The sequence below is a fragment of the Babylonia areolata genome, chromosome 5 (assembly GCF_041734735.1).
Source record: "Babylonia areolata isolate BAREFJ2019XMU chromosome 5, ASM4173473v1, whole genome shotgun sequence".
Lineage (NCBI taxonomy): Eukaryota > Metazoa > Mollusca > Gastropoda > Neogastropoda > Buccinidae > Babylonia > Babylonia areolata.
In genome coordinates, this window is record NC_134880.1 from 46,627,168 (window position 1) to 46,644,716 (window position 17,549).

Sequence of the window (17,549 nt, forward strand, 5' to 3'; positions counted from 1 at the left end):
GTGGTCTTACACTACTCCTCTCCATCTCCTCCCCCCATCCCCCTGTACATGTTACGCATGCATATCAGTCATTATAACCTGCTCAAAAACACTGACTGGATAGATGGAATGAACATGTATCAAGTGCAGCTGTTAGTTTTATCACTTACGTTGTCGGTCACCTTCGAGTAAAATAAGTCATTAGACAAGAGAAATATGTCTCCATTATACTTAATCATAACCATTTGCAGAACTTGAAAAGTTGTGTAAATCGGCTGACTGGGACCACTGTCTTTGCTAAACACAGTTTCCTTTTTTGCATGTGTGGCAAACCCCCTTTTCTCCCTCACTACACATGGTCCAGGCAGCAAATCCTTATTGAGAAGAAAGTTGTATTCCACCCAACAAATGCTTATTTACATAGTATATTTATCATCCAGGTACATTAAACATTCAGAGTCTGTTTATATTCACTGAACAAAAATCTGATAAAGAAAAAAACAGAATAGATGCAGTGCATAACTGGATGTCTTATACTAGTTACAGGCACTGGTGAAGCACTTAACCATTCAGAGTCTGCTTATGTTCACTGAACCAAACTCTGATAAAGAAAAAAACAGAATAGGTGCAGTGCACAATTGGACATCTTATACTAGTTATAGGCACTGGTGAAGCACTTAACTATTCAGAGTCTGTTTATGTTCATTGAACCAAACTCTGATAAAGAAAGAAACAGAATAGATGCAGTGCATGGACGTCTTATAGGCACTGGTGAAGCACTTAGCGCAGGACACCAGCTGACGTCTTCTATGAACTGAAAGGGCAAAAAATTACTGAACAGAATGAATGCAGAAAGCCAACAGAAAGTCATCTGAAGCAGAACTAAGCATTGCTGAAGTTTTTGAAAATGTTAGTTTAAAATAAAATATGGGAAAAAAAGCAGAGACATTTGGTTAATAAGTAGAAAGACTTCCCAAGTAAGACATATACCCCATTTGCACATGGAATGGAACGCAAAACAATCTTGAATTCTTGGTATTTGGTTTCCATATGATTTGAAGGACTGTGTCAAAATTAGTACTGAGGAAACATTTAGACAAATGCAAAAGACACCAAGCATGACTAAACAAGAGGCAGTTGACACCAAAGACCATGTGGCAATTTCAACATCATTATTTTGTGAAAATAAATTGGGGTGGGGATGGGGGCAGGAGGGGTGGATGCTGTTGAAACCCTCCAGACAAATTTGTGAATGCCATACTGTTGCTAAACCCTCCAAACTTGTGAATGCCATACTGCTGTCATATCTTCCAGACAAATTTGTGAATACTGTTGCCATATCTTCCAGACAAGTTTGTGAATGCCATACTGTCATCATACCTTCCAGACAAGTTTGTGAATGCCATACTGTTGCCATATCCTCCAACAAATTTGAGAATGTCATACTGTTGCCACATCTTCCAGACAAACTTGTGAATGCCATACTGTTGCCAAACCCTCCAAAATTGTGAATGCCATACTGCTGACATATCTTCCAGACAAATCTGTGAATGCCAAACTGTTACCAGTTGCCATATCCTCCAGACAAATGTGTAAATGCCACACTGTTGTCAAACCCTTCAGACAAATTTGTGAATGCCATACTGTTGCTATAACCTCCAGACAAATATGCAAATGCTATACTGTTGCCATTTCCTCCAGACAAATTTGTGAATGGCACACTGCTGCCATTTCCTCCAGACAAATTTGTGAATGCCATACAACAAGAGATTTTCCTACTTCGGGAGGTTATCGGCCGTAGCTATTTTTGTTTTCTCCACATAAGCAGGTAGTAGTTTGCACAGGACTGGAGTCAGACCACTGCCGGAGTCTGCACAAGTGGGTCACGGTTAAGTACGTGTAATTAAACAAGGGATTTTTCAGTTTATATGGGATAACAGGAATGACCAAAAAAAACTGAAATAGTAATCTAGCTGTCTTCTGAATACTGTACCTGCTGCGCATGAAAGATATTCCATCTACTGTCGGAGACTGATACTCTCTTTTTTTGTTGTTTCTTCCCATTCAATTTCTCTATGTCTATTTGTGTTCAGTTTTGTTCTCTATTATTTGCAAGCAAAGAAATATACTTGATGTGTTGAAAATATCTTGGTCAGAAATTTACACAGATCATTTTAAGGAAGATGACTGTTAATCAATGAAGTGCAAAAGGGGTTTGATAACAAGTGATGTTTATGTACATTTTATGATTTGTTTTTTATGTTAGAAATGAAATAAAAAATATTAAATAAAGGACTCGCTCATAAAAGAGAGCTAAGATGGTCAAGCCATGCAACATATATATATATATATATATATATATATATATATACATATACATATACATATACATATACATATATATATATAGGGTACTTCTCCTGCAGACCATTTCCATGTATTCTCATACCGAAGTGATATCCAGTATCATTTATTCTCATCACATAAAACATTTCTTTTCAAGCTGAACCATAACTTATAAATAGTGGAAACACAAAAATGCTGCATTCATGTGGAGGTAGAATTCGCAAATGTTTATCAATTTTCATTATTTCCTTATCTTTTCTCTTTTCATGGCACTGTCTTGAACACAGAGCAATGGAGGACAGTCTGCAAAAGAGGTTACTGAGCAGTTTAGAAAAGCAACGATGAAGACAATGGAGAAGTTTCTGAAATGAAAGTTACGGCTGCAGATTTTGAAACATGCTAAGGAAGTGATCAAAAGCAAAATAGTAACAAGAGGGGGAGGAGGAGGGAAGATGCTCAAGGCAGATGTCAAGGGACATATGGCTGCCTCTCTCAGAGATATACAGGAGATTCCCTGTATATTTGAAGACAATACTATTCAAAACAGGGAGGTCAGAAGTGATTTTAGTAACAGACTCCACTTGTCACACCTGGCCCTTGTGGTGCTGGTTCACAGGATTTGTGGTAAACTTGTAGTAGATATCCAGTACACAGGGTTGATACAAGTGACTTCTACTACCCTGACCAATATTTCTCTAGTCAATATACAGAAAGCCAAGCGGTTCAAGCCATACAAATGTTTCCCTTCATTAACTTTTTTTTAAGAGGGGTGGGGGGGATGAACCTCAGACTACGATCCGGTGACTTTGGACATAGTTCAAAGTCATAGGAACACACCAACAACAACAACAACAACAACAAAAATCAAACTTGATAGAGATACTACTGACATCTATGATCATATCAAATTTGATATGAATCTGGTGAACTGAAAGGCTCCAGACTTATCTGTAAAACTGAACTTTCTAGAAAAAAATTAATTAAGTAAGTAAAAGTAATTTTCTTTCTGTCACTTTTCTCAAATGACAATTGTGTTTCATCTGTACCTTACGTTTCACCACAGTCAGTGAAAGACTTTCAATATGTATTTACAAATGTCAAACATGCTTTTGTTTTCATGACCTTGACCTGAACCTGGGAGTGCATCATTTTTTTAAATCATTTACTTTCAATACACCATTCAGAATGAGTGCTCAGTGCAAATTGCAGTGGTTCAACTTTGTAACACAAATAATTTTTTTTTTTCTTAATCAGGAATAATAACAGAAATATTCTTAAAATGATCTACATGTCTTGTCAAGGTCATTAATCAACCTGAGTTTTTGATAAGTTTACTGACACATAATTCACACACACACACACACACACACACACACACACACACACACACACACGCACACACACATTCCACACACACACATACGCACACAGACAGACATGTGACACCTCTCACCTTTCGGATATTTTTTCCAATAACCTGATGCTGAAAAAAAGACAGAACAACCAATAATCCACGGATTAAACCATCAACTAAATCAGCCCAAGAGTGAAACGACCCATCCACGCTATCATTAGCCAGCAGGAATGGGGTTGGCAGGTCTAACAGCATGCTTGTAATATGGATCAAGTCCAGGATTCCCTCAAGGCTCAAGGTCCACCCCCGAAAACTCCTTCCCACAAATAAACTGCTCAAAGTAAAAAAAAAACAAACAATGGCTCCTCTTTGACTTTTAACTGAAAAAAAGAAAGAAAAGAAACACTGGGATCCAAGCAGCAACTGAAGCAAAATCTAGAAACTTAATCCCAATATCTACCCAGCAAATAATCATCAATAAAGAAGCACTCCTCAAGCCAAGGTCAAAAATGCAAACATCCACACACAAAAAATCCCTTATCAAAGGCCCACAAATTCAAGACACCATAAATACAATTGCCCACATCAAGCCAAAATCCAAGCAGGAAAAAAAAAAGGATGGCTTCATCAAACCAAGGTCCATGAATTGAAACAATCTTAAAATAAAGATGTCCACATAAAGCCTAGGTCCATCAAATCAAAGACCCATGAAAATAAAAATGCATCCTTAACCCCTTGCCCGCTGAACATTTGACAATTCCTGTGTGTGCCGAACACTTGTGGTTTCTACCTAAGTTCAAAACATACACACTTTTTCAATAACAAAGATATCTCCTTAAAATTTGGCATGATGATTGCTCATATACTGTACTTTATGCAAATGATAAATTACCACAATTTCATTATCTAACTGTTGCTATTGTTACTTTAAAATTTGGGTCAGTGAAATCAAATGATTAAAAATTCTCTGCGTCATTTAATGCCAGGATTTCTAGTTAATTCGTTTTCACTGGGTGCCTGTGGCCCAGTACAACACCAGAGCCTGATGAAGAAGAAAGAAGCCAGCCAGCTGTGTGTTGGCACCAGGCAAACAGATCATGCGTGCAAGCCCCCCACACCCACACCCCCTGCCTCAACGAGGGGGAGCTTGACTACCCCTCTCCTCATCCCCCTTCCCTTTCCAGCTACACATGTAGAATGATTGTGCTTATGCCTGTAACTGATTCATATTCACTGTCACCTTACTCTTGGCCTGCTACACACACAAACTGATCAGTCTCTGGTACAAAAAAAAACTTTCATCACTGTTACTTTCACTCTGTGTCACTGAATGAGTTGTGACTTACCATCATAATCCAAATCTGCACCTGAATCGTCACATTCACCACAACACAGGCTTTCTTTACTGAAGTCCGTATCTTTCATTATTATCTGAGCACCTCTACAGCTGTAAACCTTCAAAAAATGAGATTAATCTTTGCTGGACAACACCTTTCTGATCAACCGTGTCAGCAAGCGTCTTTGAAATTCCCCAATGCTATGAGTCATTTAGTATAAATCTTAGAAGTCCAAGAGATGTAAACTATATTCAAACATTCCAGAAGACAGGGAGAAACAAAAGTAGGTCGTTTCCCTGAAACAACTGACCATGAATTGCAAATGAAGATTGGATGTGAGAGACTCGTCCTCTAGGTGTATAATAGTGTATAAAGGGACATCAAGTCTCATGTCCCAAGGCAGGCAATGGGTTATATCCAAGGTCAAGGTCCATTATTTCAAACAGCTATCAACAAACATCTCAGTAAAGCCAAGGTCAAGTTTCATGAACTCAAATACCCATAAAGATGCCCACATAAATCAAAACATCAAAGAACATACAGTCACAGAAAACCTTTCCATATCAGAAGTGAATAATTATCCATTTATCTAAAAACCTCAAACATAAAAAGAAGGCCGACTTAAAGAGTACACTTTGAAACCAGACAGAGAAGAAAACTTGGGCAAAATTTGATATTTCACGCTTGCCAAAGTGATGTCAAATGCAAGACAATTTTTCAAGATCCATGATATTTTTTCCCCAATGACCAAAGAGATGTGGGGGTTGGGGGAAACTTGTGGACAGAAGATATCTGTTAACATGTTGCTACTTCTTTCTTTTCATCCCCCCCCCCCCCCCCACCCCCAAACCTCCCTAATAATGTCCAATAAAAAATATTATTTAAAAAAAATTGCAAAGTTTGAACTTATTCTCCTGAATGTATATTTCTGCTTTGGTTTTGTTTCCAGTTATCTTCCTAATGGGTCATTTAAAAGTGTTAGATGATTGACTGGTTCTGATGAGCTTGTGTTCCTGATCACATATTTCATTCATCAAATTCGTTTGTTTTTGTTTTTTGTTTCCGATTGAGCATTTCACTCTCCATTCTAATTTGGTACTGATCTATCCAGAACTTTTAGATTACATGGAGGTTACTAGTAACAAAAGAAGGATGGTTGGATTAAAAATGCCACTGAGCACAATCATCACAACTCAAAGTCGGTCTTGCTCAGCACACATGAATCTGCGCTGGAAACACCTTCAACATGACACAATAATATCAGTCTTGTTGATCAACTGATCTTCATCTTTTTAAGTAAAAACCACACATATCAATTTGTTAGGTATCCTCTGTGCATGTGTGTGTGTGTGTGTGTGTGTGTATCTGTCACTTAGTAATGGAGTAGAAAAACACTCACAAAAAAAAATGTGAACACTTGAAAAGATGTCAGCCATGACCAAATCACTTGTTTGACAACAATCATGAGACTCTCTGAATAGAACACGCCGAAAGAACAAGCATTCCCCAAATAGCCTGACAAGAGAGGTGAGCATACAGGGATTATCGCTAACCTCGTTTTGACAACATATCGTCAGTTAAGTGAACAAACGTACAACTCCACTGGGGTTGACAGTGTCGAGTGATGAAAATAACTCCTGGTCAGTGACTCACCACGAGGGGTCAGCGTGTGTGGGTAGTGACGTCCAGACTCCTGCGAGGTGCTGTCTACTTTGCTGCCAGCAGGGGCTGCAGGAGAGCCGTTGGGGTCAGAGGGCAGGTTGTGGAAGATCCGCTTGTAGTGGTTGTACACCGCCACCGACAGCACCTTCTTTGCCTGGTCCTGCCCCACCACGTACCGGTCCAGGTATTCGTAAATCTGAACAAGTACACAGTTTGCAACTTTCATGGAGGGTTGAAGAGTACAAGCATACAGTTGTTTACACAGGGAACATTTTGTGACTACTTCACTCAAGGTGCAGTAAACCCCCACTACAAGCTGATCCAAGAAAGCGGAATTCTAAAAAGAACAACATGGAGAAGGCACGAGATTCATAACTTTCATGGATGTTTAACTTTTGAAGCATCTTGTGATGTATGATGTAAGAGCATGACATTTTTCCCTTGCTTTTGAATTCAACCGATCAGACATAATGCCCACCGCCTACTCTCACAAAACAGAATTTATGTGAGGTCTTGTGACATCAGCATCGTCTGCTAGCACATGTGACTAACACTTCCAGGATATAACCGACACTTTTTTTCTTCACTTTTTATTTTTGGCTGAAATTCTGTTTTCACTGAAAAAATTGTTTTTTTTCTTCACTGAATCTCATTTTTACTTTTCTCAGAAATCCACTTATTCACGGTACTTCACTAACATGAATTAAGTCCCCACTACATTCCAGTCCAAGTATTTGAAAATCTGAAGAACACAGAGAAAGCACAAGGATCAGAACTTTTATGGATGTTTGAAAATATAGGCATGCAATTTACAAAAAGAACAGTTTGTAACTACTTCATTAACATGAAGTGTTCACTTCTGAGCTGAATGCTGAATCAAAGGGAAAAAGTCCATGAAACATTCAGGGTAAGGGTGTAGGACATGCCTTCTCCCCACACCTGTTACTCCAGAAAAAAATGTCAACACAGAAACAATACATAACATTATCATTATCCTGGCTTCACACAACTTCTTTTCATCTGCAAGAGCTGTTTCAACACTGATTGCTGTATGGATTTTAATCAACACAAAATTTGCCTCGACTGAACAGCTGGAGAAAACCACACATTCCTCAGCAACATTTGAAATCATCCAACTAAAATACATGATAGACACTAAGCAATAAGGCCCCAGAACTTCTGCACTGTTTTTTTCATTCTGGTGTGATCCAAAATGTCTGATTTATCACACAATTCATTTATGTGTATGTTTGTCCATGACTAAAGCCTAACTGAATGACACAGAAATAAATGATGAGCAATTTAAGGCAGATAGCTGTCAGTGAGCTCTACCCAGGTAGGCAGCCTGCTGTACAAGTGACTGTGAAAACCACTTAGAGTTTAGTCTCTGACCAACAATTGGTGCTATATAAGTATCATTAATGAAAATGAAACACACAATGCCACTATACGATTAATACAAAGTCAAGTAATGAAAATGAAACACAGAATGCCACTATACGATTAACACAACGTCAGAACCGAATGAATTCATTCTACAACTTTTGACCTGGGAACTTTTTTTTTCCCCACAAGCTCTTTGTAAACGAACATAGCAATGTCCTACCTTCCTTGGGGCAGGAGGGGGCTTCCGTTTCTGGCCCAACTTATTATCCTGGTTCTCCTTGAAAGTTTTCTTGGAGTCTGTCTCCGACAGGACGACAAAAAAGTGATGGCACTTTTCGCACTTCACAAAGCGTGTGGAAGCTGGAAAACAAAGGTACCACTAAGTGTCTTAAGAAGTCTACAGTCGTCAGTGTGTAGTAAAAAATAAAATAAAAATTAAAAAAAGGAATCAGTAAAAACAAGAAAAAACACAAGTACAAGCAGTTCATTACCTGGCCTGAACAAGGCATGAGGAATCATCATCAGTGAAAAAAAAAATATATATATATATATATATATCCAATAACAATTTCTAAAGTGAATACTGAATTTTCCTGCTGGTTTCTATAAAGCCAATAATTTTTTTCTTTTTTTTTGAAGTAGCAATGAAGAAGATGCACCAGTGGAAAAGATGCAACCTGTATCAGAGGGCAATAGGGCAGGGCCGGTGTGAGATATTTATGCACAAACAAATAAGATATAAAATGCAATGTTAATTCAGCTGCAGGGATCAACAAAAAAGAAGTAGCATTCAAACCATGAACCAAAACGGGAAAGTCACAACCACAGTTCTCACAGTCCCATAGCCTCATGTGGTCTGTATGTTCAGTAAAAACAGACCACAGCTGGGGAAAAAAAAATAAAAAAAAATTGTTGTCTTAAGTCTGAATTTCATTTCAAATGTGACACAATTCTAACTTTTCAGAGTTTGGACCATATCCAATCACCACGCATGAGATCATGTACACAAAATACATATGTGTCACTGCAAATTCCCCCTTTCCCCTTACAATGCAAAGAGTAGAACCAATCAACAACAAAAAACTAAACTCACAAACAAATGTCTCCACATGTGTGCAGGGGTCCCCACACTTGGGGCAACACAGCTGGTTCTTGTCCCCTCCCCCCTTGCCGTTTTTGGAGCCAGACACGGAACCACCACCACCGCTGCTGCTTGTAGAGGCTGACTTGCTCCCACCACCGCCCCCTTCTGTCATATCACCATCACCGTCACCCCCTCCTGACTTGGACGAAGAATGGAACCGGCAGGGAACGAAGGAGGCAGGCAACGGCAGGAAGATTGACTTGACAGACTTGTCAGATGCAGGGCCCGACTGATAGCACAAGGACGGGCACACTCGTGCCATCCGTGCAACTGCCCAAACATGCATGTGATACTTGACAGGCACACTCGTGCCATCCGCGCAACTGCACAAACATGCATGTGACACTCACACTGTCAGACAATGTATTACACTGTTTCATGTAAACCCATGCAGCTGCACAAACATGTGGATGTCACTCTGTCAGACAATGTACCACACTGTTATGTCATCTGTCAAATACATTTAGAAGACTGATAAAATGAAGGGAAAGAAATAAAACAAACCAAAAAGTGACATAACAAACAAGCAATAGAAGCACAGTATTTTTTTTTTTCCTGTTTTTTTTTGTTGTTTTTTTTTCTCAAGGGTAGGGTGGCAGGTGGCTGGGGGCAGATACGTTGCTAAGAAATGAAACCCTCATTGATTTTACTGACCCATGTGATTTAGTGAGGTCAGAGGTCCTCCTCTGCTACTGGTAACCATGCAACCCAGTACTACCTGCCACATGTGGGGAATAAACCCAACAAGAAAATGTGATCTGGAGAGGAGGGATGTGCTCCATTTCTGACTTTCCATCCCAAGACGCAACCATTTACAGAGACCCAGGCTTTGACACACAACCGACAGACCTGGAGCATCCTGTTTCGTGAACAGTTCTGTACAGCACTACAACGATTCTTCACAGAGTAAAGGAAGAATAAGAAGTGCAAATGAAAAGCAAAAGATTGGAAATAATCATTTCAATTAAAATAAATAGTTCAAATCTCCTGAGCTTTTTTTTTTTTAAGACAGCTCCTAATTTTAGTCTGCTGTTTTTTTAACAGCTCCTGATCAAAGAGATCTGTCACTGCTTTTTAAAATTCTGATAGTGTTTAATCAATGATATTTGACATACTCATGATACTGTGATCACAATTTCCATACAAAACTTAGAAGCTTGAAAAATGCAGGGTGGTTGTCCTATGATTGGCATGTGTATGTTGGCAACAGACTGGCTGAACATGCTCTATGCATTTAGACATGTCAGCTGTTATTTCCAAATGTTGCTGGATGCTCATATTCAGTGTTATGCATTGTTAACCCACATTCAGCTGGAAAAAATATATATCTAACAGGTAATAATAATAATAATACATAGTTTTTCTATGGTGCAATATCCACCACCACTGCTGCTCAAAGAGCCTTACATCATCCAGTTGACTATAAACATGCCTTAAAATACACATCAACTGCTATCAGACAATGGAAAAAATCCAGTGTGTTTCATATGAATGAAAAAGCACACTTAAGAGATGAATCAGATTATAAAAGCTATGAAGTAAATAAGGCTTAGATTAAAACCAAATGCATTTCATAGAACACACACACTCACACATATACACATGTACACACACACACACACACACATATATATAGATGTCCCTCCCTTACAGACACACACACACTCACACACAGACACACACACGCTGACATTAAATATCAACTGCACTAAAAACAAAATTGCATAAGCATTAAGATATTTCTTATTTTCTAACATAGAATTCTGTTCGGACATACTAACATGCCTACACACTTACACACGCATACCAGAGCACTGTACCCCCACAAACACATGCACGCACGTACACACCCACACACCCATTAAAAATAACCAGACAGAAAAAATGCCATCACATCTAAGACCAAAACTACATAATACACAATGCATTAAAACATGACTACAAAAATACTAGTACAAAGATACTTGTTAACAGGCATACCTTGGTTTGACCGTTCCGCCCAGAACAAAATTGCTTACGGAAAAGGTAAGTTTTCAGATCTGACTTAAAGGAATGTAGAACAGAGGCATTTCTAACAGATGAAGGTAGAGAGTTCCACACTTGGGGAACCTGAGCTCTGAAAGACCAATTTCCAGCGCATTTCAGATTAGTCCTTGGAACTTTAAGCAGCTTTTCAGAACTGGATCTTAATGTTCTGTGCGGTTCATATGTTTCCAATACAGAGGAGAATGGAAGAGACTTGTCAAAATGTTTGAAGGCGAGTGTTGCTGACTTATAGTGAATGCGGGACTCAATCAGAAGCCAGTGTAACCGATTCAGCAGAGGTGTAACACGATCAGATTTCTTTTTGGCAAGAACCAGTCGTGCAGCATTGTTCTGAATTTTCTGTAATCTGTTGATGGAGGAAGATGGTAAACCTACAAGAGTGGAATTGCAGTGATCCAGTCTGGACAGGACAAGAGAGGAAACCAACCAAGCCGTATTTTTCTCTGTTATGTAGGGTCTGACTGAGGCTAGCCTTTGGTGATGAAAATTACATGAGCGACACAAGAATGAAATTTGGTCGTTCATAGTCAAGGTATGATCCATACACCCAGGTATTTGGCTGATGTTTGAAATGCTACTAAAGCAGGGCCAAACATAACTGGGTCCTTTTCTGCTGTCTTAAGATGAGTTAGGTCTCCAACGGCTAAGAGTTCAGTTTTGTCTTCACTGAGCTTTAGCTTGTTTTTGTCCATCTATGTTTTTACATTAGCTACACAAGCTTCCAATTCAGTAATGACTGTTTTAAAATCAGATGAAGGAGCGGCTTTTTGTAATTTTGTGTCAACTGCATATTTATGGTAACCAAATGAGAGCCTTTTTGAAGATGTCAGACAAAGGCTGAGTGTACAAAGTGAACAAGATAGGCCCTAAGACTGATCCCTGAGGGACACCAAACACAGGAAGAATGACTTTAGGGTGCTGTTTTACTTTAACCTTGAGTTGACGATTTGAAAGATTTGAAGAAAACCATTTTAAAGCAGTAGGTTTAATGCCAAATGTAGTACTAAGACAACTGATAAAAATGGAAAGGACTGGGCACGGCTGCTCAGCCGAGCACAAAATCTGGCTCTTTAGTTGGCCGAGCAGCGTCTAGCGTCTTGGGTCAAAATTTTTTTAATGCCAGACTTTCCCACCGCACTCTGTACTGACCGGCACATTCGCCGCGGTATTTCTGGCCCCGCGCGCCAAACTGGGACACTGCCTTCTTTGTTTCACTCGGCCCCGCAGCCCCCGCCCCACTTTTCCCACCTTTTCACAGCATCCACACATTTCCTGCAGCGATTACAGAAAGTTGAATTATTGCTATTCCTGGTTGTATTATTGGAGTGCAGTTTGATTTGATTTACACAATTTCATTATTTTATCAACATCATCGTTTCATTTTTTTTTTTTTTTTTTTTTACCTTAAAAATCTTCGTCTTTCTCGTGGAATGAAGGGCACGGCAGTGCCATAAGCCGACAGACACTCACCCCGCTCTCCATCCCCCTGCTGCTCACTCTCACCATGCTACAGTGTGTTCATTTAAACGTTTGTTGTGCTGCCAAGAAAAATCGCACAACTCAAAAGGTAAGCTAATCTGCATGCAGGCATGCTATATGTTCTGTGTGTATTGACGATGTTATTGTGCTAAACGCCTGTTTTCTTAGAGAGGGATTTAAACTTAACGATTTTTGCGATCATGTTTCTGCTTATCCTTCTCTTCTCTTTCTTCATTTATGTTTCAACCGTTGCCGCAACAACCGCTATGTAAGAAAACATATTGTGTTTGGAGTCAATGGAAAGCTTATTTTGTGTTCTTTTTAGAAAACCACTTCTTTAGTCGTTATTTCTGACCCATCCGAGGAGATGATGCGCGAAAGAAACAAAGCAGATTTACCGCCGAACAAGCGTTCAGCGAGTGCCGCTGGCGCGGCCTGTTTGTCAGCCGCGTTTATTTATATCCATGTCCTACTTTCTGGGTTCACGAACTTTCGCAGGGCCAACTAAAGTGCCAGCACTGAACACCCGTGTGGGAGAGAGGTAAACAGAGGAGTGTGGAATGGGCTTTTAAAGGGCGGGTGCAGGGGGTGGGGTGGTGGGACTTTTACAAGCCACAACTGAGGTCAGGTACAGAAGAGAAAAAGCTACATGGGAAAAAAACAGCTGTGTACAGCTTTCTGGCAGAGATGGAGAAAGTCAACACTTCTTTTTGTGGAAAACCTAATTTTTCAAATGATCTGCATAATAAAATAACAAGGAAATCCATTGAAAAAAAAAAGCATGCATGCCTAAACACACCTTGTATACATATGTGACTTGTGACAATGTGAGTTAGTAAAAAAAAAATATTTAAAAAAAGTAATGATCTACAGAATAATAACATCTCTGAAAACAAAAACAAATTCAGTCTCTCATGTCCATCTTAGTTTATGTGTCCATACGGCACAGGAATGTCAGACCCCTGCCGGAGTCTGCACTAGTTGGGTCACGGTTAAGTATGTGTAATTAAAATTAAATTCTAACAGAATTACATGAATGAATGTGAAACAAATTAGAAAGGACAGAATGATCAAACTGAAGTCAAGAAATGAGCGAAAGAAAGAACGAAAGAAAACAATAATACAAACAAAAACAAAAAAGATGGAAGGAATAGAATAAAAGAAAGAAAAACAAAATAGTCCCAGATGAAATTTATTCTCAAGTACTTGGCTTGGAAGCTGGATACAAATTACAATATCAATTAACTTTTTAAACAACAGCAAAACACAGACAGATGCATCACATACTGAACATGTATCCATACCTTGCACTCGAGCTCTCTGTCCCAGAACTAAACGCCCACATCTTGCTGCCCCTGACATGACTAAATCTGGATCGGCTGTTTGTTTTGTTTTTAACTGAAACAGAAAAATAATACATTACATTTCTTTCATCACACACAAAAAGATAACACAAACTTGATGAAGTCAAGGAATGAGACAAACCATGCCTTTTGCTTGTGACAAGTGTGTCACCTTTAGGTTGGATTGTTTTAAGTGTCCTTCCCAATAACTGATGCTAATTACAGTAATGCCAGTCTGAAGCTCTTTGCAGCATTCAGTTTTGAGACCCCTTCCTTGGCTTTCCTAGAGCAGGAGCAATTCAACCCTTCTTTGCTACTGTCCAGATTCTCCATTCCCACCCACCACCCCTTTCCCCTCCCTCATACACACATAATATAGTTTAAATGCCCTTCAGATGGACTTGTACAGTCTTGCTGACCAGGTGCAGAAGAGGCCAAAGTCAATGTTCTAACCAGCCAAATGTCTGACTTTGCAGCTTACAAGTTAGAACCCACTAATGTAGCAGTACCAGCACCAAGACCACACTCTGTGACAAGATAAAGAGGACTTTGGAACCCACAATTTCAAAAAAATCAAGGCTGGGACTTACATATTTATGTAACTCCAACACTTGATCAAATAAAGATTAGGTATAAGCCTTTAATACTAATAGCAAATGTTCTGACCCTGGACATAAATGGAAGAAGAGGTATGAACATTAGATGTAGCAGATCTGTGCAATTAGTGAATTACTATAAATTTCCAACTTTTCCTTACCAAAACAAAAAGAACATGAAGAATCAAGCCCAGTTACTATGTTAAAACATGAAAGCATTGTTCAGTGCTATCAAATAAGCGTAAAAATTAGGCCTTGCTCTTGAACACAGCCAATCTGTAGCTTACCAATGTACTTTTCTTTTTAAGCCAGTGTACTATATAAAACAAGCCAGTGTACTAAATATAACTACAAAATATACAGTTGATTATCAATAAAAATGACCACAACTCCCAAAGATAAAATCATCTGCCATAACCACACCTGATATTGGCAATATCCACAATTTATCGCATCAAAACAGAATGAGTAATGTTCACAATGGGGCATAGACGTTCAATCCACCAGTCACACATAGGAGTGGAGAGGAAGAACTGTGGATTGAGCCTAAATGTTAATGGATATCTTTCATGAAAGCCAATTCGGAACCAAATAAGGAATCAAGAAAAACTTGTATTAGTATGCTGGAATGTTACACACTGTTGAAAACAAACACAAGTGCTTTCAGTTTTCAAAACAATGGCAGGCAACAAATCGAGATTTTTTTGTTTTGTTTTGTTTTTTGTTTTGTTTTGTTTTGTTTTTTGGGTTGGTTTGTTTTTTTCATCTCAGTAACAGAGTTGCATCTTCACCCAGTCTGAATTTCCCTAATTAACCACAGCGGATGGTCAAGAAAATGTATAAAGATTCCCTCACACTTACTGACTTAGCAACAGTCAACAAATGTGATGACAACATATCACAAGTAGTTAAAACAGAAAGGAAGATGAACCCTAAATTGGAATATATTCACACTGAGAATTAAGGTACACCAGTTATAAATTAAACAAAAGAGAAATGTCATGTCCAACACTTTTCTGGACAAAGATGTGAAAATGCACGTGAATTTCCAACTCTGAATTTTCAAAACTAAGTGAAATTAATCTGGATGAAAAATATATATACACTCAGGTACTATTGAGTTACATCTCCTTCAGCAAGGCTGGTTAAATCTAGTGTATTGTAGATACCGATCAAGAAAATGGGTAACACCTGCCTTACAAGTTTGATAAGAACGCCCTGGTGGCAACAAACTCATTTAATTGCGATGAAATCTTTACCAAACCTGTCATGTTGACAAAGAACACGAGTGAAAAGCTTCGTCATACACACAACACTTTTCTTCAGTAACCACTGACACGAAAGTAAGATGCGATTCCCAGCACTTTTTTTTCCAAAACAAAACCAAAAAAATGATTCCATCATGTTCAAGGTAAGACGTAAGCACAGTTACTAAGTTAATGAGTTCGCATTCATTCCGAGTGATATAGCTGGCAAAATAAAAACAGTTGAAAACTATTTCAGACAGATGAGAACCTCTGTCACAATAAGAATTCTTTACAATACAGGCGAATCGAAATATTTACACTGACCAGAGCTGTGTATGCATACCCTTCGACGGTTGTTGTGTAAACTGGGTCTGATCACGCAGCTGTGGTGTTCGTTCCGTAAGGGGTCCTTCTTCAGCAAGGTCAAGGACATAAAGATTAAGGGAGAAATCATGTATTATTCTTTATGCATATATATGTAAGGTTCGTTCTACTGTTCCAACAATTGCACTCAGTAGTAACACTTATTACGTATACTTTAAGGTTACCTTCTAACTGATAGAGTAGACATAATTTTAACAGTGAATCTTTTAATTTCATGCACAAGCCTGATGCATTGAATAGCTGTTCCCTTAAATGAAATGAAGGGAGGTAACTGAAGAATATATTTCAGATGATCTAATCTTAGAAAACAATTTGTGATGGAACGCAATAGATGAGTGCAACAGATATAGTAGATACAAAAAAAATCATATGTTAGAAATGGGATATTCGTTAAAGTAAGCTGCCATTTCCAGTAACCAATCACTTTGTCCTCTTTTATTAGACAGTCTCTACTTTCGATTTCACAGCAATGATAAACAATAAACAAATTAAACAAATTCACTGTCAATGTGATAATATCTCAGAAATAAAAGATCACCTCTCTCTCTCTCTCTCTCTCTCTCTCTCACACTCACACACACACACACACACACACACACACACACACACACACACACACACACACTCTTTCATGTGCTTTTTATTTCCCCTCACCAGCACTGAGTATTGTCCCTCTCCTCGGCCTCTAATCGCGTAGATACAGTGCAAAATCGTTAAATCAAAGAACGCGCGTGTATACTAACACACACACACACACACACACACACACACACACACACACACACACACACACACACACACTGACGGGCATGCACACTCGCCCACACATTGCCTACACAAACAAATCGAAATCAGGAAATTCATAATTATGCATATAGCCAACGGGTCAGGAGAAACTAGTTTCGGTATCGGTGATACTGCTGAAACAGGTACTAGGTTTTGGAAGCCGTTTTACTAGAGGATGACGAAGACTGCATATAACACAGTTTACTATATAGGCTCTCCCGGTGGGAGCGAATTCCAGACTGAAGGCTCTGCACTTTTTTCTTTTTCTTTTTTTCTTCTTCTTCTTCTTTTTCTAGTCAGATAATGAGGGGAGCTGCATCGATGAAGTGAAGTTACACTGATCAAAGTTGGATTTGTTGTTGTTGTTGTTTTGTTTGTTTGTTTGTTTTTGTTTTTTTGTTTTATTTTTTTGTTGTTTTTTTAACTGGGACCATAGGCAGAAAAAAACAACAACCAGGGA

At 38.8% G+C, this 17,549-nt stretch overlaps 1 protein-coding gene across 5 annotated transcripts in view; it reads right to left on the reverse strand.

Moving 5' to 3' along the window:
• The window catches only part of LOC143282099 (ATP-dependent clpX-like chaperone, mitochondrial), a 31,295-nt gene extending 14,953 nt beyond the window's left edge, over nt 1-16,342 (reverse strand). For 2 of the 5 annotated variants that reach the window (XM_076587592.1, XM_076587594.1), the window contains exons 1-6: nt 16,244-16,342; nt 14,038-14,131; nt 9,158-9,478; nt 8,285-8,424; nt 6,670-6,874; nt 3,779-3,808 (exon numbers count right to left, since the gene is read on the reverse strand). In XM_076587592.1, coding sequence (XP_076443707.1) covers nt 3,779-3,808; nt 6,670-6,874; nt 8,285-8,424; nt 9,158-9,478; nt 14,038-14,095 — 754 coding nt within the window. In that variant the 5' untranslated portion in view covers nt 14,096-14,131; nt 16,244-16,342. The remainder of the gene's footprint in view (nt 1-3,778; nt 3,809-6,669; nt 6,875-8,284; nt 8,425-9,157; nt 9,479-14,037; nt 14,132-16,243) is intronic. The other 3 variants (XM_076587595.1, XM_076587596.1, XM_076587593.1) reach the window with 2 other exon arrangements.
• Between the last annotated feature and the right edge of the window lie 1,207 nt (nt 16,343-17,549).